At 42.2% G+C, this 27210-nt stretch overlaps 1 protein-coding gene across 2 annotated transcripts in view; it reads right to left on the bottom strand.

Annotated features, from left to right (window-relative positions):
• Positions 1-27210, bottom strand: part of cdh23 (cadherin-related 23) — a 405629-nt gene that overhangs the window by 345481 nt on the left and 32938 nt on the right. For both annotated transcript variants that reach the window (XM_070542163.1, XM_015943881.3), the window contains exons 2-3: positions 15941-16034; positions 9207-9281 (exon numbers count right to left, since the gene is read on the bottom strand). In XM_070542163.1, coding sequence (XP_070398264.1) covers positions 9207-9281; positions 15941-16034 — 169 coding nt within the window. The remainder of the gene's footprint in view (positions 1-9206; positions 9282-15940; positions 16035-27210) is intronic.

Below are 27210 nucleotides of genomic sequence, written 5' to 3'. Positions count from 1 at the left end.
AATTACACATTTCATTTCCTGACACAACACACATGGTTTTCTGTGACTACATTTAAACATCAGTGTCTAGATGCTCTCCCTTGCCAAGCCTGATCCTCGTGCACAGATGTGAGAAAATGTCCTCAGAAGTAAGCAAGTGTCCATAAGCTCCCAGTAAAGAGATGTTAGGGATGTACATAGTTAACCAGTTGATTGCCATTAATGTTGTAAATAGTTTTGCCGAGTTAACTGCCAGTTCACGTCCTTCTACTGTGCATGGGTGTAATATACTTGTTGCCACCAGAGGGCGCCACCATCTAAACCACAGCAGAGCTCGTCACATGTTTATGTTTACGTTTATGTATTTAGCAGACACTTTTGTCCAAAGCGACTTATGAGTGATAATCGGCATGTTGCCCTTGAGGTTAACAACAACAACAACAACAACAACAACAACTTGACATCAGTCATGGAGAGGAGGGAACAAAGGAGTGGACAGTAGAGAGGGGGGACGGGTGCAGGGAGGGTGCTAGTTAAGAAGAAGCTCTCTGAAGAGCAGGGTCTTTAGGGGTTTCTTGAAAATTGAAAAGGAAGCTGCTGTTCTGGTAGTGCTTGGTAGGTCATTCCACATTTGTGGAACGATGCATGAGAAGAGTCTGGATTGTCCTGAGCGTGGTGTAGGCACTGCTAGCCGACGGTCCTGTGAAGACCGGAGCGGCCGGGCCGAGACGTAAGCCTTTGCAAGAGGATTCAGGTAGATGGGAGCCGTACCGTCTCGGACTTTGTATGCTAGTGTTAGCAATTTCAATTTGATGCGTGCTGCTAGCGGTAGCCAGTGGAGCTCAATGAACAGAGGGGTGACGTGTGCTCTTTTTGGCTTATGGAAGACCAGACGTGTTGCTGCGTTATGGACCATTTGAAGAGGTCTCACAGTACAGGCTGGTAGACCAGTTAGAAGGGCGTTGTAGTAATTGAGGCGGGAGATGACGGTAGATTGCACCAGGAGCTGGGTGGCATGTTGTGTTAGGTATGGTCTGATCTTTCGTATGTTATACAGCGCAAAGCGGCATGAACGAGCAACAGAGGCAACATGATCTTTAAAGAACATGATGAAATAAGTGTACTCAAAAATGAAGTGGTTAGGAAAATGCACAGCGTGGGAGATTTTATATCTGGTAGTTAACAAAATGAGGCGTTTGTGCTTTCATTTAGGATATTATTTGTGCAATTGTTGGACAAAATGACTTGCTGTGGTATTAATTGCACTAATAGACCGTCCAAGGAGTCTCCACTTCATTTTTTTTTGGGAAGAATAATTATATTTATGTATTTTAGGTCACTGCCGCTCTTGCACTAGCTGAGCTTAGGTTTTAACATGTACCGTTTAACCATAAAATTTAAATGTAATAGGGTAAAACCCAGTGCATTTAACATAACGCTCCATTTTAGAAAATGGGTTGAAATATAACATGTTGGTGGAGCTGGGTTCCGACTATCGGCATGGTCCCCTCCTCGCAGCTCGGCACATCTCTGATCGCCGCGGTGCCTGTCTGCTGCGCGGGCTGCCGGCTTGTGGAGCTCTCAGATGGAAACCGATGTTTTCCGCCTGGTTCTCCCCAGCAGCAGCTCGGCGCATCTCTGATCGCAGCGGCGCTTGTCTGCTGCGCGGCTGAGGCTTGTGGAGGTCTCGGAAGACCTCTGTGTTCCACCGGGTTTTACCCAGCTGTCAGCCCGGCACATCTCTGACTCAGAAGCTTCGGTGTTGTGCACAATTAACTCCGGTTGTAGCTAGGTAGCTACCTCCGTTAGCTTAGCTCCCACCTCCGCGTTAGCTTTGGGTTAGCTTGTAGCTACATTGCTTCAGTTGGACGGGTGTTGTCATTTGATCACAACCTTTCAGCCCCACCCTTTGCTCCTCTTTTCCCTTTTTTGGAATTGTCTGGGCTTGACGGAACCTGTGACACGGTCAAAATGGCGGTGGCGGCCACCTCCCATTTTGGCTTAAAAACGTATTATTGGAGCCTATGGAAACGAATTGTTAAGTATATGTGTCGATGGTCCTGACGGACATGTCAGCTCTCATCCCACTAAAACGGATTTTAGTTTATGAATCACGTCTTCCGGCTCTTGGAGTGTGCAGACACTTTTTTCCTCCTCTCCTCCATATCTTATCCCCAAGGCCTTTGTCTATCTGTGTGTGCTGGGTGCACGGCTGCTTCTGCATTTTTCTGGAAACTGGAAACTGAAATTCACTAAAATGCATCTCGTCAGTTGGTCTCTCAACGCGATTGATAAAATTTTTTCAACGATGGGAACAGGAGAAGGGGCTCCGGGATGCCCCTCCGGGACTGACCCAGTTGGACACATCATGGACTCCTGGAAACAGTGGAACTTGATTTGTTTATCTCAGCTGTCTATGGAGGACTCTGAAGACGTGTGGATATTTGGGGTGAGGAAATTATCTCCGTCTGGCCCCAAAACAATTTCTAATTGGAATTTGGCGCCCTTGAGCCTGCAAGGCTCCAACAAAAACTCCCCCTTCAGAAGATATGTGGAATGTACCGTCACTATGGCAACTCAACCCTGTCTCCTTTCCCAGCCTGGGCGGGACTGCGGGAAGGGCGCTGAAACATTCCAGGGTCACTGCAACCCTCCAACCCTCAATGCTCCTCCCCCTATCCACACTGAGGTGACATGCACTGCTTATCGTGGCTGCAGGAACTGAAGTGGGGATAGTCCCAACCCACCACCCCACCTAGTGGACACTTATGTTGTGTTGTCTGAAGTCTGTTGCATATCTGTCGGAGGTGTTTTTTTATCAGAGCAAAGCTGCCCTCCCTGTGGAGGGTAGCTCTGAAGTGCCTTTTTTTCCCCTCCACCTGAACCAATCCTCATGTAACCCTCTTATCTCTATTAAGGTAGCGCGACTCAGGGTTGCGAATGACCACAGTCACCAATTCTTGTCATGTATCTTTGCCTATGTATGTATGTCTGATCTCTGAATTGTGTGTACTGAAACTAATTTCCCTCTGGGATTAATAAAGTATCTTTGATTTGATTGATTGTAACGTGCATGGGACTTTGGTTCTGCCCCACAATTATGTTAAAAGAGTAGGCGGAAAAGCGTTTGTATAGAGCGGGAGCAAATATTTGTTTCTGTGTGTGTGTGCACACGGGGCGTTATTTCACCTTTTTTGGTTAAGTACATAACTCCACGTGTGTTCATTCATAGTTTTGATGCCTTCAGTGAGAACCTACCCATGTAAATGGTCATGAAAATAAAGACAAGACGTTGAATGAGACGGTGTGTCCAAACTTTTGGCCTGTACTGTATATTATCGTGCCGCATGTCAAAAATATGTTGCTGCAGTAGATATATGCATCATCATCCAAGGACTTTGTGTCAATTGTAAAAACGTCCTGTTGTCCATTGGCCAAACTATGGTCTCACTTATTACTTAATGGTTCCTTTGGCTTTCCATCTCTTCCAGCCACTGAACCACATAATGTTTACATACAACTAGGGATGGGTACCTTTGACATACGAATCGATACCGGTACTTAACGGTACCAATTTTCGATACTTTTGAGTGTTTATTATTTTAATTCTCTTTTATAATTAAATATATATTTTTCTCAATATATAACAATATTTGATAAATATCATGATAAATAACATTCAACTGTTTGCATTTTAACATTGTCCTTGTAGTTTTATAAGCTGATAATTAAACTGAAGCAAACATCTTTACTGTGAACTAAATTTACTGTGTATCTTCATTCCTTTTGCCGTCTTTTTTCATTTGATTTTTCCTACTGGGAAGTTAGAATTTCCGAGGAGAAAGCGAACGCACCATTAGCCGATAACAACGGTGGCAATGGAAGCTAACATATCAAGCTAACGTTATCTTTAACAGTTTTTTTAACTGCTGGAGCAGATTAAAACGATGATGCCTCACACTTAGATCGTTGTCGCTGGTTTCATCTTCACCCAATCACCCGTCGCATTTAGTAAAGTGAAGCCAAACTTTAGAGAGCGTTCATGTTCTTCTAGTCGGAAATTCGGAGTTCCGAGGAGAAAGCGAACGCACCATTAGGAAAACGGAAGCTAACATATCAAGCTAACGTTATCTTAAACATTTTATTTACCTACCGGAGCAGATTCAGATGAGGAAGTCTCACTTAGATCGTTGTCGCTGGTTTCATCATCACCCAGTTACCCATCACATTTAGTGAAGTGGACCCAAGCTTTAGCGTGCGTTCTTTCTACCATGCTGCTCTGTTTACAACTGGCTCGCAGCGACCGACGACATAACACTCTTGCGCATGCGCAGCTGTCTTGGCAAGTTCTCGTTATGAAGGACGGGTACCGAAACGAGGCACCGTTTGAAACGACGTGAATCGGTGCTCGGTCGGTACTATGGCATTCGGTCGGTACCTTAAAAAGTACCGAATTCGGTACCCATCCCTACATACAACCGATTTAAGAATAAAACAGGCACCTTTGACGGATTATGGCAGACTGTCCTGTTGACTGACATCCGTAACGGTCAGTGTGTCACGTTGTTGGTTGTCCAATAGCGTGTGGAGACAATTTGAAAGACAATCGTAAATTCCGTCCCACAACTGAGATCTGTCTATGGGTCGTGGCTAGACTTTCTATTCACATATGGAGGATGACTTGCCAGGCTATGTTTAATGTTTTGCTAGAACATAACAGCAACTTAAAATACTTATTTAGGTAATTTTCAGAAAATCTGTAAGGCTGCAATTTTGAATGATCATTCTAATCAGGCTGATAATAAAACTGTGTACTTTCATACGCATGACTAAAGAAAGTTTGTTTTCCTTTAGGAGTTTATTACAAATCAATGACAAGAGTGCCTCTGTAAGACATGCATGATTTAGTAACACGGTGGGTTCAAAATGGCCCAAAATGGGTCTAAATAGGTTTCTGGGCTCTTTCTGACCACTCCATTATGAACCCATTCATTTGTACAGATTTATCAAGAAGGCAAAGGTACGATTTAACAGAAGGATGAATTCACCTGAAACCATTCCAAAGTTACATCTCCTGTTTCTGAAATGACAGAAAGAGCAAATATTCGTGTTTGGAGGTATTTCCCTAAATAAGAAAAGTACAGCACTCACACAGAGTAGACTCTGCTGAGTTAGATGGTGTTCATCTAAAGTCAGAGAGCCACTGTCTAGGAAGGGCCCTGAAGTGTTCTCAGTGTGTGCATGTGCATGAGATAATCGACACTAGAGGACCGTATTTGCCCGTCTCTGCTGGACAGCATTAGTGGTCTCTTTATGCCAATGTCAAACAACAAATTGTTAGACAGGCAACTTGTTGGTGTCACATCACTCAGCCCAGTAACATGAACCATATGCTGTTAGATCACTGGCGTGCACCATCAGAGCTTCATGTGACCTTTAATAGTCGTGGTGGTAAACTGATCGTTGGGCTCATGTTGTGCAGACAGTTGTCGTTTTACTTCAATTATAATTGGTCATGAAATGTGGTTGAACAAAACCCTGACAGGGGCAACCAGGTGGTGAGAATTCAAACAGGATGAGGAGAAGCTGTAAATGGAACAAAGAGGGACAAACAGGAGGTCTGAAAAGAGTTTAAATCAAAATAGAGTAAGGTGATTACAGAAGAGATGCAGGTGAGCTGATTAGGTACTTGAAAAGGGTGATGACTTATTGATAATTTTATGATTGGAACGATTATATTTTCTGCTCAGTTTAACCCATTCACTGCCATTGATGACGAAAGTCGTCATTTTAAATCCAACCGTTCACTGCCAATGACGACTAAAGTCGTCATCTGCATTTTTTTTTTACTGTGTGAGCGTCGGAACGAGCCCCCGCACCATGAGAACAAACATCTCAGCTCTAAAGCCGATCATCATCTGCATATACGTCACACATCACGTGATCAGGAAGCAGAACTTCCATGTGTTTGATCGTTTTGGGCCATTCCTGTAAAAAAAGTGAGGCGCGAACCGGAAAAAAGGGTCTGCCGATCACAATTCAACAACGGATTATGAAAAAAAAAAGGATAACGCTCGAAATGCATGGATTCTTCCTAATGTAAGAGGTGTAGCCTTGATAAACTACATATTTAGGAATTAAAGGCTGTTGCTATTCAGCTTATGTTTTAATTCCTAAGAATGATCAAACAAATTAATGAAGGAACTTTACATGCATGTGTACATATTCGGATATATGTATATAATAGTTGTAAATTCATACACCAACTTGCTTGGTCTATGCTTAATCAAAAGATTAATATTTAATTTTAAAGATTTAATTTGATAGCAAAGTTATTTTTTAATTCAGAAGATCTAAAGATCTTTGTTCGTTCAGTGATCAATATACACCCACTCTGTGTTTATTTCAATGAAGAGTCAAGTTTACAAAGTTAAGAAATGTATAGCTAACAATTTAAAATGTGACAATTTATAAAAGCTTTGGTATTAAAACAACTCTTTGTTTGGATGGATCAACGATGAAGTGTGTTTTGCTTGCTGGTGAATGCGTGATGTCTCAGAACGTGTATCTTGAAGGAGAGAGCGTTCTGGGTGAAAAGGAATTTGGTTGCAACTAACTAAGTTGTTGTTATCAAACAGCATTCAGATGCAATCTGTGTTCTACCTCACCGTTCAGACGACCCTCTGGTAGATCCGGAGGTCAAGGGAGGATGATGATCAGCCTCCGGGTACTCGGTCCGGTAGGGGAGACCAATGGTACCGACTCTCTGGTCCTAGAGATGCCGCAGGCACACAGGTGTGGAATTGGTTTGCGTCTGAGCAGATTCTTAAGGAATCTCGTAGCGTCAGCTTGGTTCTGCAGGTGTCGTTTGTTGTGTCGTGGCAATTTTGCCAGCGTGACAGAGATCGCTTGTTGGTTAAAGAGCGTTGGGCGGCCGTCCCAACTTCTCTAGAACTCACTCGCTAAATGCAGAGAGTTCTGTTTTATAAGAAGGGCATTTCCTGGTCTACGAATCAGGTTTCACATGTAGAGATTTTAACATACCTCAGAAACCCGCCTTCCCAAGATAGAAAGCTCTGGTGTTATGGAAAAAGACATGTGAGTGCAGTTAACCTTAACCTGACTTACTGTGTCCTGCATGGTGTGTATAAGTGCACATGATGATCTTGTCACTGTTAAAAATTACTGATTATCATATATAATAATTATTATTAACCAAATAATAATAATTCATTTCAGTAATTAAACACCGTTAAAATGAACCATGATGATTATTTATGAACATTGTAATCGACAGTGAAAAGAGTTTATTAAAAATGATTCTTTTAAATCTTGAAGAGTCCTTCATCTTGCGGATGGAACAGCAGTCAGATAAAGGCAGTCAGATGAAAGGGGTGGTAGACCGACATTCAGTCTCCTGTGAAAGAAACACTGTAGATTGTCGTAGCAGCCAGGATCAAGGTGACCCAGGCTGTGTCTCTGACCTGAGGGTCAAGAATCAGGCCATTCAGTGACGCTACAGAGGTGAGTCTACTCTTTGTTTTGTTAGTTGCGGCGTTGACAACATCATAGAGCGCAACGTTCTGTGACTCTTAAAAAAAACAGTGAAAACACTGAAAAATGCTGGCAGCGAAGGGCTTTTCTGATAAGGAAACTGCTGGCAGTGACTGAGTAAATGAAATTCTCAAAACAAAAAAATTGAGATCAAGACATTGGTTTGTGAAAAGGTATTAGAAGAGTGTCAAAAAGGCTGGGAAACTGAAGGAATGGGTTAATTTTTACAAGATGTAAGATGAGATCAACTAAACAACTGTAGGTCATGACAGATTGGTGGAGACAACAAGAGCCAAGCTCCAAAAATCGGATTTTCCTTTTTAAGTCACATCGCCTGAGGCCACAGCACAAACATTTGCCTCTGAAGCAGTTTGTGTTCATGAATTGGAGGACCTCCTCGATAAGGACATCTGCTGAGCTAATAAACAATAATCTTGACAAATTGTCACTGTCTGATCGCTATCTACTCTCACAATCACATCAGTGAGGGAGTCATTACGGGCCAGGCCAAGGACATGACTGACAGCTCATTGGACCAGTGGAGGGTGGTACTGGACTGAAGCCCAACTGCTTTAGGAGAGAACAGTAATTCATAGCCAGAGGGCAGTACGAGCATGTTGGTTGGAGAAACACATACGTGCACTTTTCTGCGTGGTGTACTTGCTGGCTTCAGGAAACAATGTCCTTTTCATTTGGGAGTCCATGTCATATTTTGGACAAAGATGTCAAACGTGGAAAGGGCATAAAGCAAGGCCGTTTGAGGTCACAATGATGAGGATTTATTGTGTGCATGGTGGAAAGTGTGACCTTCTATGGCTGCATTGTAAAACATTCAGCTAAGATAATAATAATGATGGTGACACTAAAGGATAATAGATGGAAGGTGCTGTGCGATGATGACTGGGCAAGTGCCAATGTTTGATATTTGAACTTTGGGAGAAAGAAAGACTAGAAATGACAGGCTATACACGACCGACGTGTTCCTATTTACTGAAAATCACTCCAAACTAGTCAGCATTCGTGAATACACCAAGCCTCACACTAGGAGTGTTGACACACCAACAAAGAGTAAAGGTCATAAGATTGGGAGGAAAAAACAAACTTAAAAAAAAAAATTCTATCCAATAAAAAAATATATTCCTAGCCACCGACAGCTTAGGCGATGATGAAAAGCCTGACATCTTCCAATTGCCTTGTCAATCACCGCAACGAGCAAAACTGAAAAAAGTAAGGGAATAATAGATCCACAAGGGTGGATCCAACCTTCTACCGGATGGCTGTGTCGTTATCCAACACCGGCTTCACCAGAACTAAGACATGGAAAATAACCACGCAGCCATAACAATTATCATAAATATGAACAGCACATCACTGCACAGATGTAAAACATCCAAAAGCTTCTTTGTTTTCAATATTAAGAATATCTCAGATAACTAGACTTTACTCTCTCATCCTGATAGAAAACAAAAAACAGACCAAACATCAAAACAACCTGATGAAAGGCATCAAATGCTATCATTGTCAGAGCTTGTTACCACCGTGTTTCTTCTCTGTTTGGTGATTGGAATTCAGAGGATACAAAGGATGGAAAATCATTTTAAAAACAAAAGGAAAAAAATGGTGATTTTCCTTCAGACAGCACATCAAATGCAACACGCTGACACTCGACTTACTAATAGGTGTGTCTTCATAAATGAGAAGGTAAGTTGAGAAGAAGTAGTTTGTGAATTGTGGTGGCTGATTGGGATCTGTGGAAAAGGAAAACAAGGAGACTTTACACATATGCACATAACGTATGGCACACACAGTACATCAGAGTCTGCTCCATGGTGGACTTGACTGGTCAGAATGACATAACTGACCAAGTTTTCTAAAAAGTTCTTTTGGACCTAATTCCTGGAACAGAAAATGGATGGATGTTTATTCATTCAGGTTTGGCCTGTTTATAGAGGCAGCAGAGACCCACATGGTGGCGCAAAAGGATGCAAAAGGTGAGTTTCACATTATGTCCAGGGGCGGAGCTTGATATGTGCAACATGTGCGGCTGAACAGGGCGGCAGTCTGCAGGGGGCGGCATTTGATTTCCTTTTTTTTTCTTTTTTTTCAAAAAAAAATTTTTTTTTTTAGCATCAACCAATACATAAACAAAACATAGAAATCACATGTTCTTAATAATAATAGTGATGATAATAATAATATTTCTGTAATAAAAGCACAACAAAATGTAACCCATGTCAACTACTCCCTGTCACATGACCCACGTCAGTTGATGTGAGGTCCCTCTCCTGATTGGCTCCTTCCAAGTCGTGGCAACCATGAAAGCTGCTCCTGCCGTGGCTGTAAGCTTGTTGCTTGTAGAATGACGTTGGAAAACAAAGCGTTTTTCTCCCCTCAATTCATTTATACTCTCATTTTACCTCAGCGGTAAGTGTTCTTAACATCTACCAATAACACCCTTTTACTTGTCAGTGACCAGTCGATCGTTTTCGCTATAAAAAATGACCTTGTTCGGAGTTCCCACCACGAGCAGAACTCCGGTTCAAAAACGCTGTTTTTGAAACACTTTTATTTACTTAAGCACTTTAATGGGCTTAACTTGAAACCAAGAGCAATCGAATGATTATTGTTATGTGTTGCCTTGAATTCGGCTATGCTGTCTGTCAGACAGTTGTTTTCCTTTATTGTTGTTTTTGTATTTGTTTGTAGCAAACGCTACTGGAATGCATAGATTGAGCTGCGTAGCCAAGATGATTAATAATTGACCTGTTGTACATTCGTGATATATGTTTACCGGTAAACTGAATCGAACTTGATGTGCTAATGAACGTTTCTCTGGCCTACAGGTCAGGTTTTTTTCCCCATGTTGAACTGATCTTCTTCATATTGAAGTGGCGAGCTGGTAGGACCATTCTTTCTTTTTGGACTCGGGAAATGAGCTACGTATTATTTACCCCATGAAAAACGGAGTGGCAGCGGGCTCCTGGAGGTGGGAGGGGGGGGTGGGGGGGTGGGGGGTGGGATCTCGCACAGGGCGCCATTTAGGCCAGCTCCGCCTCTGATTATATCCCCTTTAAGTTAAAATCTTAAAAATAAAGGTTAAGATCTCAGTTTTACAGCGAACATCGGAAACCAACGCTCTGGCACAGCACGTTGCCTGCCGACGCGTTGGACCTCCCAATGAGTGGGAAACAAACGCTTGGTCACCCATTGTCAGTTTTCAACGCTTCGGGTGTGAGAATGTGTTGCTTGGCTAGGAGGATGGAGGCTTTGAGAGCTGGTTCTGTCTTGCTTGACAAATACCTGTTAAATTTAAGCAACAACATTTTTACTTTAGTTTTCACCTGTCGATGGACTTAAGGGCATGTCTTCTCACTAGTGGGCAAAACAACTTCAAATGAACAGGGATGTTATACAAAATACTTGTGGAAGTGTGTGCAAGTCGGAGATTTACCATTAAAGTGACAATGTGTCGTTTCTACCATTAATCTCTAGAAATATTCATTGAAATGTTGAAAATGAATGACATGATGCCCCGTTGTAGAAAAATATTGGCGGCTTTGTAACATATAACCATAAAAATCAGGTCTAAAATACATGGGAGCAGGTCCAAGTCTCTGGGTGACGCCATATTAGACACCATGTTTCATTCTACAGGAGCCTGTGAGGACAAAACATTTCCTGATGTTGAGGGTCTGACCTCATGAGGAAATTACTATGCAGTGATTTTCTCCAAAATGACTGTGCTTAAATTGCTCTGAAAAGCAAATAACCACATCAGCGCCAAGAAACTTCATTTCCCATGATGCTTTGCACACGGAAGCATTGGGATGATGTCACCGCCTAGTACCAGAAACACGTTCTGCGCATGTGCGGGAAGCCGTGGAGCTTTTCCCGCGAACTAAGACCATAAATCTTCAGCAGAGACAAAGAAACCTCGTTCTTTTGCCCAGGATACCTGGCGGTAAGGACACGCTTGTCGAACGCTCCGACAACTTGAGCACGCGGAAGCTCTAAGTGCCCAAGTTGAGCCACGCAACCGCTGGAAACCACTCTAACTCCATCGGGACCTGACTGGGAACGAGCGGAGCTCCATCCAGCTCTCAGAGACGCTGTAAGTTGTCAAACTCAGCACAAAAGAAACTTCGTTCTCTTTGTGTCCAGCCCGTGGAGAAACACTCGTGGAGCCAAACAACGGAGAAAGCATCAAACCGACGGATGACGCTGAAAACTGCGGAGAAAAACGGAGAACCGTCAAATCAAACAGCTGGGGACGCCTTGCTGCTCTGGTGATCAGAAAGCTCATTTCTCTCTCTCCTTTTCTTCTCCCGTTTCCTCTATAGTCCAGAATAAGCAATAAAATCGCGCTATTGCTTAAAAAGTAGCTTCGTGTTTTCCTCTTTCGCTCCCAATTCGTCCTTCGGGTCATTTTGAAAGAATAAACTGCTTATTGATCATTGTTTGGTATCTTTAAATGTTTTCTGCTTGGCCACGTGGTTAAACTAAAAGATATTATTTGTGATTAATCTTTTGTGTTGTTTCATGATCCTTTGAAATGTTTTGAGTGATTTCTAAGCCACTAAGTGTTCGGGAAAGTTGAAAACTTTACACATCCAGGTCTCCTGTGGGATGCGAGGGGAGGGGAAGAGCCCCACACACACTCACAGCTCACTCCCCCCACCTACTCTGAGGAACAAAGACCCATTCATCTCACACACACACACATACATACACACAAAACACCTTGAACATTATTTTGAATATACATCCTTTTATTATATCACATGGTTATTATTCATTTATGCCACTGTTTATTCATTTGACAAATTGTTAATTAAACGTTATAAAATTCAGATTTTCGTCTCCAGTAGCTTTGTTGTGTCGAAGAGAAGTCTCTGCTCCAAGGATTCTACGAACTTCAAGAAAGACTGATAAGAGTTTTGGATTCAATTTTTCCCCGGTTAAAGGGGAATGGTGCCCCGTATATCTAAGAATATCTTAATTAATTAATAAATCAGTAAATATTTACATATTTACAGAATTTATTGAAGAATCCAAAAGTAAGTTGAAGCTTACTAATTGTTCGCTCCTAATAACCCCAACACTGATTACAAAACTTGAACCATTTATAAACAATGTTGTTTTACATATTTACCTCTTCGCTTGTTGCCAGTGACGAAAGGCAGTCTGGTGTGTGCTCCCAGGGATTTTTGACCCTAGTGGCCATCCATTGGTATAGTCTTACTTGAACACAAAAGTACCGCTTGCTTGCAGTGATTTAGGTATATGTACTACCCCTTATGGCTAGAAAAAATACAGATAATCACTTTCATGAAGCATAACTCCTACAGTTTAAAAGCTGTACTTTGCTCTTTTCTAATTGAGTGGATGAAGCTCTTTGGATGGGGAGTGCCTTCAGGAAAAGGAAGTCCAGTTCCCTTTCTGAAGCTTTAGAACAAATTTGAAACTATACGTTATTGATTTCACTGTAGTAGGGAGGATGCTCCAGTTTTAGGTGAGTAATGGAATAATTTTTGTATTTGGGAAGGTTTCTGTGCTTTTGTGATACAAGCGGTCTTTTTCAGCTCAGAGAACAAATGGTCTTTGATCAGCTAAGCTATACGTTAGACAGCAGACACAGTTCGGCTGACGAGGGGCAGCTCAACTCCATTTGATGCAACTCTGCTTGATAGAGTGAATCGCTGCTTTGAAAGGAGCTTTTTGTGCCGTCATGTGCCCGTCTGAGCGGAATAAGATCCTCATCTCTTGCTTGTCACCGCGGCTCTTAGGTGCCAAGAACATGGACCATGCTTCAATGGATAGAAGGTGGCAAGAAAGAGAGTTAATAAGATCCTGTCTGTACCTGTGGCTTAATTACATTAAGTCACGATAAGCTGGGTGGAAGAATGCGGAAAGATTACAGCAACAAAATAATTACAGCCACAATCATCAACCCAATTTGCTTGATCAGAGAGGCAACATTAAAGACAAGAACAAGGTCAGTGCGCTGGAAGACGCAAGAAACGGAGACAGATCAGCACAGAGGAAAAAACGGGTTTAAACGTGTCGGGATAAGGGCCAAAAACCGAGATGGGAGTTAATGATGAGAGGCTGCGAGACTACAGCTAAAGTCTTCATAAATTCATTGTGCTTGATGGAAACAGGTTGTGACAGTTACTTGATAATGTTTTCAGCAGCTGCAGAGACGTGTGGGGTTAGAGATGTCGCCTGTCTCAATAAGAAACAGCGATCACGACTTTGCGAAACATCAAGGCTTTTGGAGTCGTAGTAAACATGGATGCAAGTATTTGTCTTTTTTATGAGCCGTACCATGAGACCACGTACAAGACTGAGCTGAATGAAGGGGCTGGATGAGAGGAATGAGACAGGACAAAGGTGAACAGACCTATCAGGAAACTGTCAACATAAAGAGCTAGAACATTTTTTCTTGCATTTGGGAGACGTTTTGTAAATTTTAGTCCTTTTGTAGACAACAACCAAACTAAAAGTCTATACAGTCATTAATGAACACTTTTATTAATGACCAACACTGGTTGTATGAGGACCAAGTTGCCCCCAAACAGGAGAGTTGTTGGTTTGAAACTTGACTAAGTAATTTTAGATTTTATGGTCTCCCCAAAACAACCTCTTTAAATCCATCAATAGCAAACATAGAATGAACCAAATGCCTCGTGTCTGTCAGCGCGCCCCAGGGCAGCTGTAGCTACATCGTAGCTCATCCACACCAGTGTGTGAACGTGTGTGTGAATGGGTGAATGACTACTTGTGTTGTGAAGCGCCTTGGGGGGGGTTGTAGAACCCTAAATGTTGGTTTATGCTTGACGCGTCCGCGAGGTCCGCACGGCTCCGCGCGGAAAAGTTGCGTCATTTTAACAACCACGCCCCTCCACTGCATCTCCGCATGGCTCAAGATTTCCGCAACGCGCACCTTGGAAATTTTCTAACCACGCGGACGGACGGACGTGGAAAAACATGGCGGACCGGCAAGAACTAGTATGGCAGAGGTTCGTAAATACAGACATTTGTATGCTTCAGCTCTCAGAGATCACCGTGATCAACATGTTGTTAATAATTCTTGGAGAGAAATAGCTCGCACTGTCGGAAAAGACGAGGACGCTGTTAAAAATGCTGGATTTACATGTTGTAAACAGTACTTTCTACTTCTACTATGGTGTAGTGTTGGATGCATGCCGTAGAGCTCCATGCTGCCCCCTACAGTTTGGGAGAATATTGTCTCACCGCAGAGACGAGCCGCACGAACCATAAACGCTGCGAGTTGTGAAGCGCGTTCCAGCCGCGAGCCGCATCACCGCGCGGAAAGTGAATGCGTCAAGCATAAACCAAGCTTAAGAAGGCACTATGCAAATACTGGCCAGTTAACAAAAAGCAAATACAGAAGTGTTGATATCATCTTTAAGCAGCTCAGATAGCTTACGTTTAATCTAAGAGTTATTTTCTGGATGTTTTACACCACCATAAGTTTTCAAAATTCATATTTATTTTAACGCGGCTATCATCAAACGTCTTTCGTTTTTAATCCCTGGTTGAAATGGCTGCATCCTTACACAGTTACACTGGTACACTACAGGACTGCCCGTTACCTCTACTTCACACTGGAAGCATCAGCGGTGCGGAACGGCAGCAGAACGTCACTGCTTCAGATAGAATCCGTTATAGACTAAGTGGGTGATTCAAACCAGCCGCAACGAGGACATTTTCAGGCGGGTCCCAGAAGCAGCTCGCTGTGCCGCAAAAAATGGGATCGGGTTCTATTTTTGCCACGAGCCGCTTCTGGGACTCGTCAATTTCAAAAATTATCATACGGCTAGACAGGAAATCACAGACGATTTCAGTGCAGAGCCTCTGTTTATTTATTTTTTCCCAAAATAAAAGACTATTGCAGCAATGCAATTTCAAATCTATGAAGATACATCAATGCAAGTGACCTAACGGCTTATTTACTCCCTGCATCGTTCCAGAAGTGCAGCGGTGTGATTTCGTGGCTTTAATCCTGACAGTGGAGAGGAACATCATATATGACATCAAACAGCGATATCAAACGTGATTTCCTTCTTTTTGGTTTTATGGTGGATGACGTAAACAAACCATGACGTTTGAGGTCTTCAGGTATTTTATGATCTTGTGAGTCCAGCGAGGACGAAAGAGAAGACGCTCCGCAGCTTCTCCCGGTGTGTGCAGAGAAACTCGCAAGTAAACCGTTCCGAAACGCTGATGCTTCCAGTGTAAATTAGGGAAAACACTGTCACAGGAAAACGATTGTAGAGTAATGGTTTAACCTGGAAATTTGTTTCGCAGGGTAAAACTCACAAAATTAAACGCTACAATTTCAATAAACTGCTCATATAATCACCACATCCGTAGGACTTACTTCCGTAACATGAGTGGAGAATGAGGAAGGGAAGGAGAAGCTTTGAAGCTGTCATCCTGTTCTCCAAAACCACACACCACGACATCACCTTCACCTGAGAACACACACAAAGAACAAAAACAGGATTTTCACTACAAGGCTAAAGCCTCATCTCAACATGATTACTACTACTATCTCTACTACTTGTAACAAAGTCAAATCACTGGCACATGGGAGTTCTCTCTCTACGTGTGTGTGTGTGTGTGTTGAAATATTCAAAAGCAAATTAAACATTTACTTTAAAATATGAATATTTTTGCTTAAACTACACATTCCTACAGCAGGCAGGTTTAGCTACAATCACTGCACAACAAGAAATCCTTCAGAAACCAAACAGAAAACAGAACAGACCTATTCCAAAGCAGACAAGCAGATTCACACTCAGAGGGAAAGCACAGGTGTGTTAACGAGGGCTGCAGCCGGCTCATTAAACAGCTGTGCATGTTTGGCGTTTTAGTTGTAAACCTGTGCTTCTCCTTCTAATGTAAGTCAAAGGCTACATTTTTGTCAGGTTGTAAACTTTATTAATTAAATTAGACGCCAGTGTGAACGATTTAAAGCCCCAAAGTGACCTAAATAAGATGTGATGTTACTTGGAGTCACTCTGCTTTCTAAATGTGGATAAAACACGTCAACATGTGTGCGTCAGTTCTGATGTTGCAGTCAGAGGAGACTCAGTTATGACCAACGGATGAAGGGAAGCTGGTTTTGTTTGATCTTGGAGCATCTCACTTCCTCTGGTGTGTCAAACACTGACTTGACCTTTCCGACTGAGGTGGTTAGCTAATAAAAGACCACATAAAAAAAGGATCTTAGTTTATTTAATTTGTGCAGTTAAAAAATATCTTATGAGTCACATAGCATTAAAGCTGGGGTACACAGTAAAAAATATAAAGCACCTTACATAATTGTTCAAATGGGGCTATCTGACCCTGGTCTATGATATAAAGTAGTTCATCGTTCATACTTCCCCTAAATAAGGTACTTTAAGGCTATTCAACATGTTCATATGGAGGACAGCATGTTGATTATATGGGTCCCTCGCAGAAAAACGCTTATATACAACTATATTTATAAATAATGCTGACCTCAGGAACAACATCATGTGTATGCGACAGTCCTGGCTGCAAATGAAGGTTAAAGAGCAAGTCACCCCCAAATCAACTTTTTTTCCTGATAAACTGTATAAATATGTGTCTAATCATGCTGCAGACACGTGTAGTTAATAGTTGAACACTTTAATGCATTTTAGTTAAAATTTCTGCCTAAAACTGTCAGTGTTGTGCCGTTGTCAGGTAAAAACTCTGCTCTGCAGTTGTCGGGTGTATCAGAGATGGACAGGAAGCTGAGTACAGAGAGCTGGTGGAGCGCTTTGTGGCATGGTGTGGGAACAATCATCTGACCTTCAACGTGACCAAAACAAAGGAGATGATTTTAGACTTCAGAAGGAACCGGGTGGAGTCAAACACTGTTTCCATCATGGGAGAAGAAGTGGAGGTGGTTGAGGAATACAAATACCTTGGAGTTCACCTGGACAACAGACTGGACTGGAGAAAGAACAGCGAAGCTGTTTACAAGAAGGAACACAGCAGACTGCTCTTCTTGAGGACGCTTAGGTCCTTCAATGTCTGTAGCAAGATGCTGCAGATCTTCTACAAGTCTGTTGTTGAGAGTGTAATCTCTTCAGCCATCGTCTGTTGGGGTAGCAGCATCAGAAGCAGGGACCTGAAAAGGCTCAACAGCCTAATAACAAAGGCTGGTTCTGTTCTGGGGACGACTGTGGAACCACTGGAGGAGATCATGCAAAGAAGGATTCTCCAGAGAATCAAGAAAATGATGGACAACCCTGAGCATTCTCTTCACAAGACTGTCCGACAACGGAAGAGTGTCTTCAGTCAGAGGCTTCTTCAGTTTGGCTGCAACACTGACCGCTACTGGAGATCCTTCCTGCCAACAGCCATTGTAATATACAACAACTCTTTGATGACTTGATTATTATTATTATTCTGAGCTACTACAGCAATCAATTTCCTTCTGGGATTAATAAAGTATTTTTGAATTGAATTGAATTGAATTGAATTGAACCAGGTTACTGGTACGGAAGCCTGGAAAGGCTAAAATTCCTCAAACGTTTTTTTCCTACTAGCTGATATGACTTACAGTAACATAATAGAATAGAGTAGAGTAGACTTTATTAATCTCACAGTGGGGGCATCCTCTTCTTACAGAAGCACATTTACTTAGAGAAAAAGAAGAAAAATAACAAGATTCCAGCCATGTTTGCTTTCATAACTTCATGCTAATGACCCACATGAACATAATCCTCTGTTTAGTGGCAATTACATGATGAAACTAGCGTAACATGATAGACTTATTTCTTGGCCAAACATAACTGGTATTATTGTGAATGACACATTGCCCACCCCAGATGGAATTTTAATTATTTAACATTAATTATAATTGTGAGACATTTTTGACATGTAGCTGTACTCTTTACTGCAGATGGATAGATAGATAGATAGATGGATAGATGGATAGATAGATAGATACATAGATAGAAGGATGGATGGATAATGTGAACCAGTTCCTCCTAATAAGCAGAATGAACATAAAAATAAACAATAATGAACAAGAGTCTGCTTCTAGACCTGCAGAAAGAGAGAAGAGGAAAAAAGGGAACACAACAACAATACAAGATCAAGCTATCACTGCGTCAACTTGATGAAGAGATATATAATCAACATTGTTTAATTGAACAATCACACGATAATAAATCACAGTGCATTAAGTGCCCACCATAGCCTTAAGACCTGTGTTGAACGTGCCCAAGTCCATACTTATGAGAGCACCATGTGAGCACCTGTGTGTGTACACGCGCTTTTATATGTAAGGTTTCTCTATAGGAGCGTCCAATAGAGAGTGTGAGGGACCACAGATCCGCCCCCTAAAGATGTGCAGGAGACGTAGGGAGCTCCAAGTCCCAGAGATCCAGGAGCTGTCCCAGAGCACAGGAACTCCAGGGGGACTGCGACCAGAAAAGCCCCCACCCCCCTCGAGAGGCACAGATGATCGCCCCGGGGGGCCACAACCAGCGGCCGGCAGAGTCCCGGGAGATATCGGCGGCAAGCCCACAGGCCCACCCGCAGCCTTCCACCCCGTAGCCGGCCGAGCCCAGGACCCAAAGGCCCTGGGACCCAGGGGCGACCGCCCCCGCCAGGGACCCAGCAGAGCCCAGGGACCCAGACCCCACCAGGCAGCCACCGGGATTGGTCAGGCAGATGCCAAAAATCTTAAACCCCCTGACCCAGGAGCCACGACCCAGGTAGACTAAGGCACCGCACTCCACACCAGGTGTGGCAGGGAGAGGGGAGACGAAGATCTATATCATCAAAAGAAGTCCCATGAGAAGGGAGGAGTCAAAGGACCCACCTGACATATATAGTCATACACAGACACAGTCACACACTCCCTCCCTCATGCTCACACATACACATACAACCAAAGACTTACAAAAATGCACGCCGGACACCCGCTCACGCTCCCCAAACACACCCTATTCACTCTGGTCCCGGTACTGCAGCACATGGGGTATAACCATTACCGGTTCCAAGAGTTCGACCCTTTCTGCTGGGGTGCTGATGAGCAGGCTCCCCCGCCCAACGCTGAGCACAGCAACCCACCACCCCAGACCCAAACCCGACGGCCGGATCTCCCTCCTAGCCTCCAGTGTTACGATCCCTGGTTTCATGCATCAAGAAAAGTCTATGTACATAGTTTTGTTTTTGTCGGAGTATACAGCCCAGCCCTCCATATTCTTCAGCCTGCAGCCCAGGGGATTCAATTGGCTTTGTTACTGGTTCCTCCACCATCACCTGGGATCAGCTGGGAATCATCCAACAATCACCTGGGACCAGCTGGGAGTCATCCAGCAATCAGCTGCTGGGTGGCTTATAAGAGACTTCCTGGTCTGCCTGCAGTTGGGGAGCAGCTGATGGTGTGCTGTTTCCCCCCACTTGGTCAGCTTTGTTGGAACTTTGTGCTGTTAAACGACTGTGAAGGATTACTAGTGAGATATTGTTGTTTAGAAGCTTGGTTAGACCTATAGGTGGTTTGTGTAGAGAAGCTCCTCTGGTTAGATTTAGGGATAGTAAATGCTATTGCCCTCTTTCAGTTGAAGTCCTTCTGAGCCTGTGTTTTTGTTTGGTATATTCACAGCTATGAGTGCTTTAAGTTAGTATTGTGAATGCCCTATTTGGTTTGGTAAGGTTTTTCTCTGTTAGTGATTATCTGTATATTGTAAGTTTATCTGCTGTTTTTCTGTATTAAATGATTGTACTCCTCCCATTCCATTTAGTCACGGGTTTATGTTACCTCCTTACCTTCCTAGCATAGCCAAGACGTAACATTCAGCCCCAGGAAGCCAAGCAACAACAGAGGTGTGCTAAGACCCCTAGTCTCCCTCTGCCTGCTCCAATATGGTGTTAGTGAGTGTTGATGAGGTGTATTCCATGGCCGTGGTGAGCGGGCAGTGCGGGCATCGTCTGGCCTATGCCAGCTGATGCCACCACCCCACCCCACTTGCACCCACAGCCCTCAGTGTCTAAGTGCGGTTTAAAATTGGAAGTGGGCACCGGCACTTGGGATGAGGCTGAGAAATCCCCCTGCCAAATGCCGTTGGATGTGCTCACTCCCAAGGCCCTATGTGTGTGTGTTTGAGTGGAATATCGTTGGTGGAAGAGTTTAAGGTGCAAATAAATTTGGGGGGCAGGTTGCCACAGGAATGCGGAAATGGGGTCCATACCCGCACTCCCTGACTTGTCCACCCCCCCAAGGTCCTATGTGTATGTTTGTGTGATGATGTGAGGGAGCAGGAGGAGAGAAATATGCAGGGATGGGGAGGAATGGCTGGTTGGGCTTAGCCCTCCGGGGAGCCAGCTCCCCCACTGGCCCCAATAGACACCTGTGTTGTCAAACTGCCACCCAGAGCATGGAGACCCTAACCCATCCTGCCAGGGCCCAAAGCAGCAGCATCACAGAGCCTCTCTGAGTCCGAGGGCACCAACCCAGCCCCAACCCAGCAGAATATCTATGCCATCCCTGCATTTGCACAACTTCTGGACTATAAAAGGCATAGGAAATCCAGGTACGGTTGGGTCCTCCCCCTCCTGGACTTCCCCCCTACCCTGTGGTATATATATATATATATATATATATATATATATATATAATGGATAAAGCTGACCTTTAATAGTTGATTTTAATTGAAATTGCTTTTTTAACTCACTGGTTAGTGATCTGAAATCTTTCCCTTTTTGCTTAACCTCATGATAAAATTGCACATAAGGCTGTTTGTCCTTAACTAATTCACTACCAATGACGACTAAAGTCGTCATTTGCAGTTTTTTTACTGTGTGGGTGTCGAAACGAGCCCCCGCGCTGAGAGAACAAACATCTCAGCTCTAAAGCCGATCTTCATCCACCTACGTCTCATGTCACATGATCAGGAAAAATGGCCTGTATTTGATATAGCGCCTTCTAGAGTCCAGGAACCCCCCAAGCCTTCTCAGTTGTTAGATCAAGGTGATAAAAAGACGAACACACAGCGAGGAGGTAAGTTTCGTTTTCGGTTTGACCACAGAGAGTTCGTAATGGACACTAGGGGGTGCCAAAAGCAAGGAAAACTGCCAAGCGTGCCTTTAAATATTCAGTTAAGTTAAAATGTGTTCCACTGCAGCGATAAAGCTCATCATCTCACCAGGATCCCTTACTATGCTGTCATCAAAATAATTAGAAAGCAAACTTCCCGATTCACAGTAATTTAATTACCTTTGAACTTCAGGATGATCTTGTGTTTCTACTTCTTCTACAATATTTGTTACATCAGCTCCTGTTATCTTTTGGTTGAGAACCAATGGGAGACTTCAGATCATCCCTGTAAAACCACAAGGACTGAGTGACCTCTGTTGTCTTCAGAAAGGTCGGGACCCTGGTGAAGCTTCAGTCAGCTGTGGTTTGATCCCAAACACTCAGTTCAACATGTTCATGCTGTTTCTACTGAGCACCAAACACAGTCTGTCAAAATGCCACACAAAGTGATGTCTCAGTGTTTGACTTTGGTTTGTTGGGTTTTATGATGCACCTGTCTTTGGTTTTTATTCTTTACAGCTCAGCAAGTGAGGATTTAATGTTTTATCAGCTCAAAATACACTGCCAGGCCCAAAAAGGTTGCCACCTGTATTTAACGAAGCAAATTGATACGAGCCTTCAATTGGATATTTACTGCATGGGTGATTATCAAGGTACTTAACCCCACTGGTGCAATGAGTTGCTTCTCATTTCTTAAACAAACATGTGGAAAGACGTTTTTAAGCCAAAATGGGAGGTGGCCACCACCGCCATTTTGACCGTGTCACAGGTTCCATCAAGCCCAGACTATTCCAAAAAAGGGAAAAGAGGTGGAGCTGAGAGTGGGGCTGTAAGGCTGGGATCAAATGACGACACCCGTCCAACTGAAGCGATGTAGCTACAAGCTAACCCAAAGCTAACGCGGAGGTGGGAGCTAAGCTAATGGAGGTAGCAACCTAGCTGCAACCAGAGTTAACTGTGCACAACACCGGAGCTTCTGAGTAAGAGATGCGCCGGGCTGACCGCTGGGGAGAACCGGGTGGAACACAGAGGTCTCCCGAGAGCTCCACAAGCCGGGAGCCACGCAGCAGACAAGCGCTGCGATCAGAGATGCGTTGAGCTGCCGCTGGGGAGAACCGAGAGGAAAACAATGGTTTCCACCCGAGAGCCCCACAAGCCGGCAGCCCGCCCAGCAGACAGGCGCCGCTGCGATCACAGATGTGCCGAGCTGTTGCTGAGGGGAGGGGACCACACCGATAGTGGGAACCCAGCTCCACCAACATGTTATATTTCAACCCATTTTCTAAAGTGCAGCATTATGCTAAATGCACTGGGTTTTACCCTATTACATTTAAATTTCATGGTTAAACAGTGCAAGTTAAAATCTAAGCTCAGCTCGGCAGTGACCTAAAATACATAAATATAATTTTACTTACCAAAAAAATGAAGTGGAGACTCCTTGGACGCTCTATTAGTGCAATTAATGCCACAGCAAGTCATTTTGTCCAACAAGTGAAATATAGTGTGTGTGACTTTTTTTGGGTGGCAACTTTATTTGGGCCGGGCGGTTTATGATATCCCAAATTCAAAATATTTGGTCTCGGTGCATTAACGTGTCTGAACAGCCTGATGGTCCTCTGCCAACAGCAGTGGACCCCAGCTACCCCCACAGACCGGTTCTGGTATGTGTTTGGGTGTCTCATTTAGAAAAATTTGCACAGTTTCATTTTCATTGTGAAAATAACACACACACACACACACACACACACACACACACACACACACACACACACACACACACACCTACACACCTTCACCCATTGGCTCTTGGAAATCTTGTCTTTTGATAAATCTAATGAAAATCTCAAACATCATTGGAGCAAATCTTTACCCCAAACTTTTAACTAATGATAGTTTTAGACCACACTGTCCACTGTCCATGTAAAATCTGCATTATCTGAATAATAAAGACTTTTTTTACTGAGGTTATTTTGCATTTAAGTTTCTTCAATGACACCTGTGCTCATTTCAGACCTCACAAGCTAAGTCCTCTTTACTTATTGAATTTGAGTTAACCTTTATTTATCCAGGTGAACTGTTTGAGAAGCACTTCTCATTTACAAACATGGATCTAGTTCAATGGGTGAACTGGGAATAAACCAGTGGAACAATCTGTTATTTGTAACCAAGCGAGATGAACACCTGTTTCTTGTGCCCCATTTGTTGCTACCCTTTAGTACAACATGGTCCTAATTCCACTATTATGTTATAATACCACTTAACATAATATTACTGAAAAAGGTACGTTAATTAGTTCTATTTGAAGGCTTTTACATAGTGGACTCAGGCCATTGTATGAGCAGGTAAGTGCTGCTGCAATCAGTCCACTAACAATGGGACTGGTAGCACGTGGGAATGTAGCAATCAAAGACCGCTTAGCTCTCCTGAGATGTGAGGCTTGACTCACACTCAAACATTAAAACCAATTCATTGATAACGGACTTTGGGAACCAACGATCAGATGAAGGCTTGATTGCAAAACTGACCAAACTTGCTGATTCATGCTACGCTTTTCCGAGTTAGATGAAAGGATGTGTCGATGGCTGTGGTGAAGTTTAAGTGTTTTAAAACAATAAATTGCAATCAGTTCGGTTCAGTTCATTTTTATTTCAAACATTTCACACATGTATCATTACAAAATATAATTCCATTATTTGTTTGAAAAGGAGTAGGCAGAGGTATTTACTTATTTGTCCCTACCCCCAAGTTTTACCTCTTATTCATTTAATTTTCTTTGAATCTTAAATTAAACAGACAACATATGAAAAAAATATATGTGTATAAAAAAATAAGCAAAACAACATATGGAAAACAGAGAATGTGTAAATTTGCAGATTCACCAGTTATGGAGAAAAAAAGAAAAACCAAACAAACCAAAAACACCGAAAAAGAAGCACAACAGCATAACCAGCCACATTACCGTCCTGGGTTAATCCTGTTTTCGTCATTCTTATACTTATTAAAAATTAGGTATTTATATTTTACTTTAAACTGGTTTATGTTTTTACTTTCTTTTATCTCTTCTGTTAGACTGTTCCATAATTTAACTCCTGCAATTGCGATTGACAGTTTTTAAAGTTGTTCTAGCACTTTGTATTTTAGTTATAACCACCTTGTCTTTCTTTGAACAATAAACAGATTTCTTTTGGAAGCAATTTATTTCTTACTTTATACATGATTTGCACAGTTTTGAGCTTCAACAAGTCCTGGAATTTAATAGCTTGCATTTTGATAAAGAGTGCATTTGTATGGTCCCTGTACCCCACATTATTTATTATTCTAATGGCCGTTTGCTGTATTATAGTTATCGTCTGTATGTTACTTTTGTATGTGTTTCCCCAGACCTCTACACAGTAACTCATATGGCAGTAGTAAAGCTCAGTATAATATGTGCAAGGCTTTCTTATCCAACATCTTCTTTGCTTTCCCCAGGATGGCAACGGCCTGTGCCAATTTCCCCCGAACATAAGTAATGTGTGGCTTATGGTCAATGATCACACCAAGAAATTGAATTTCATTTACTCTTTTTAAATATACATTATCCACACAAATTTCTATTTTGATGTTTTTCTTTTGGTTACCAAATAACATAAATCTGGTTTTATCTAGATTCAATGATAATTTATTTATATCAAACCACTTTTTTAATATCGTTAATTCCTGTGTGATCAACTCCAAGACCTGGGGCAATTCCACCCCTGAACACAGTATATTTGTGTCATCTGCAAATATTACAAACTTAAAAAATGTTGAAACTCTGCAGATATCATTTAAGTACATAATAAACATTTTTTGTCCCAGTACTGAACCTTGAGGTACTCCACAAGCTATATCAATCAAATCAGATTTGTATTAATTTATTTGTCCATATTGTTTCCTATTCCCTACATAGCTTTTTAACCAGTCCCCAACGATTCCCCTAAACCCGTACCTTTCCATTTTTTTAATAGAATTTCATGATTAACAGTATCAAACGCCTTTTTTAGGTCTAAAAAACTCAGAGTGCATACCTCTTATCATCCATACAGTCCATTATCTTTTCCATTAGATCTATCACTGCCAAAGCTGTTGATCTGTTGCTTCAGAATCCAAAATGGCTATCTGTCAGTAATTCAGATTTTTCCACAAAACTGTCAAATCTTTTTATGAACGGTTTTCCGGTATCTTGAACTGGGAAAGTATTGACACTGGTCTATAGTTTGTAAAATGATGCCTTTCACTGGTTTTGTAAATGGGAATAACTTTAGCAACTTTCATATCTTGTAGAAAAACCCCTTTCTGAAATGACAAATTGAATATATATGTTAATGGTTTTACAATACCATCAATAACTGTTTTTACTGTTACCATATCAATATCATTCCAATCTGTGCTGGTTTTGTTCTTAAGTCCTCCAACTATGTCATAGATCTCTTTCTCTTCCGCTGCTCTGAAAAACATTGAGCTTCTATTCCTTTCAATATTTTCACCAGTGTCCCTTTCTGTTCCATCAACCTTTATTTCTTCTGCCAGTTTCGGCCCTATGTTTACAAAGAATCTCCTTCCTTTTATTAATGCTTCTCGTCCCTTCCATAAAGTACCCAGGGTAATCATTATTCCTTGATTCATTTTTGATTATGCTGTTTAATACCTTCCATATATCTCTTGTGTTATCTTCATTATGTTGTAACCTTTTAATGAAATACTCTCTTTTACATGATCTCATTATATTTGTTAATTTATTTGTGTAATTTTTATACTTTCTTTCAGTTTCTATTGTTCTCTTTTTATGAATTCTCGATATAGGGTATTCTTTTTTGTCTTTGCTGGCATTTTGTAGTCGTTTAGTCATCCATGGTCTTCCTGCATAGTTGTGTTTCCTGTCAAAGCCGAGGATGAACGTGGAAAAGATAGATATAGCCTCACCTCACTGACTAGAATGAATGCATGAATGAATGTTCATGTTCATTTATTTATAAAGCACTTTAAAACACCCAGCACAGGAACAAAGTGCTGTACAGACAATACATTAAAACAATAGAATAAACAGAAAGCAGCAAAGAGAAATAAATAAAACACATGAGACATAAAATTAAAACAACCCAATAATAAGAATAAAAACTAGTTAAAAACAGCATTGAAACACCCAAAAACAGCTCAAATAAGTCAAAACTAAAAATAGCAACCAACATCTCACAAGGTGTCAAAAGCAAGGGTAAAGAGGTGTGTTTTCAAGAGTGACTTAAAAACAGGTAAGGAACTGGCCTGTCTTATCTCTAAAGGAAGCTCATTCCACAGTTTAGGAGCTGCTACAGCAAAGGCGCAATCTCTAAGTTTACGCCTAGTCCTGGGTACATTCAGGAGCAGTTGATCAGCTGACCTGAGAGGGCGGGAGGGTGTGTAAGGCTGTATCAGGACAGAGAGATAAGAAGGTGCAAGGCCATGGAGACATTTGAAAGCAAATAAAATAATTTTAAAATGAATCCTAAAAGAAATGGGCAGCCAGTGAAGTGAAGCTAAAACAGGGGAAATGTGCTCAAACTTTGGAGTGCCAGTTAAAAGACGGG

This window comes from Nothobranchius furzeri, chromosome 12, assembly GCF_043380555.1.
Source record: "Nothobranchius furzeri strain GRZ-AD chromosome 12, NfurGRZ-RIMD1, whole genome shotgun sequence".
NCBI classification, from domain to species: domain Eukaryota; kingdom Metazoa; phylum Chordata; class Actinopteri; order Cyprinodontiformes; family Nothobranchiidae; genus Nothobranchius; species Nothobranchius furzeri.
This window is presented reverse-complemented; position numbering and strand designations above follow the sequence as displayed.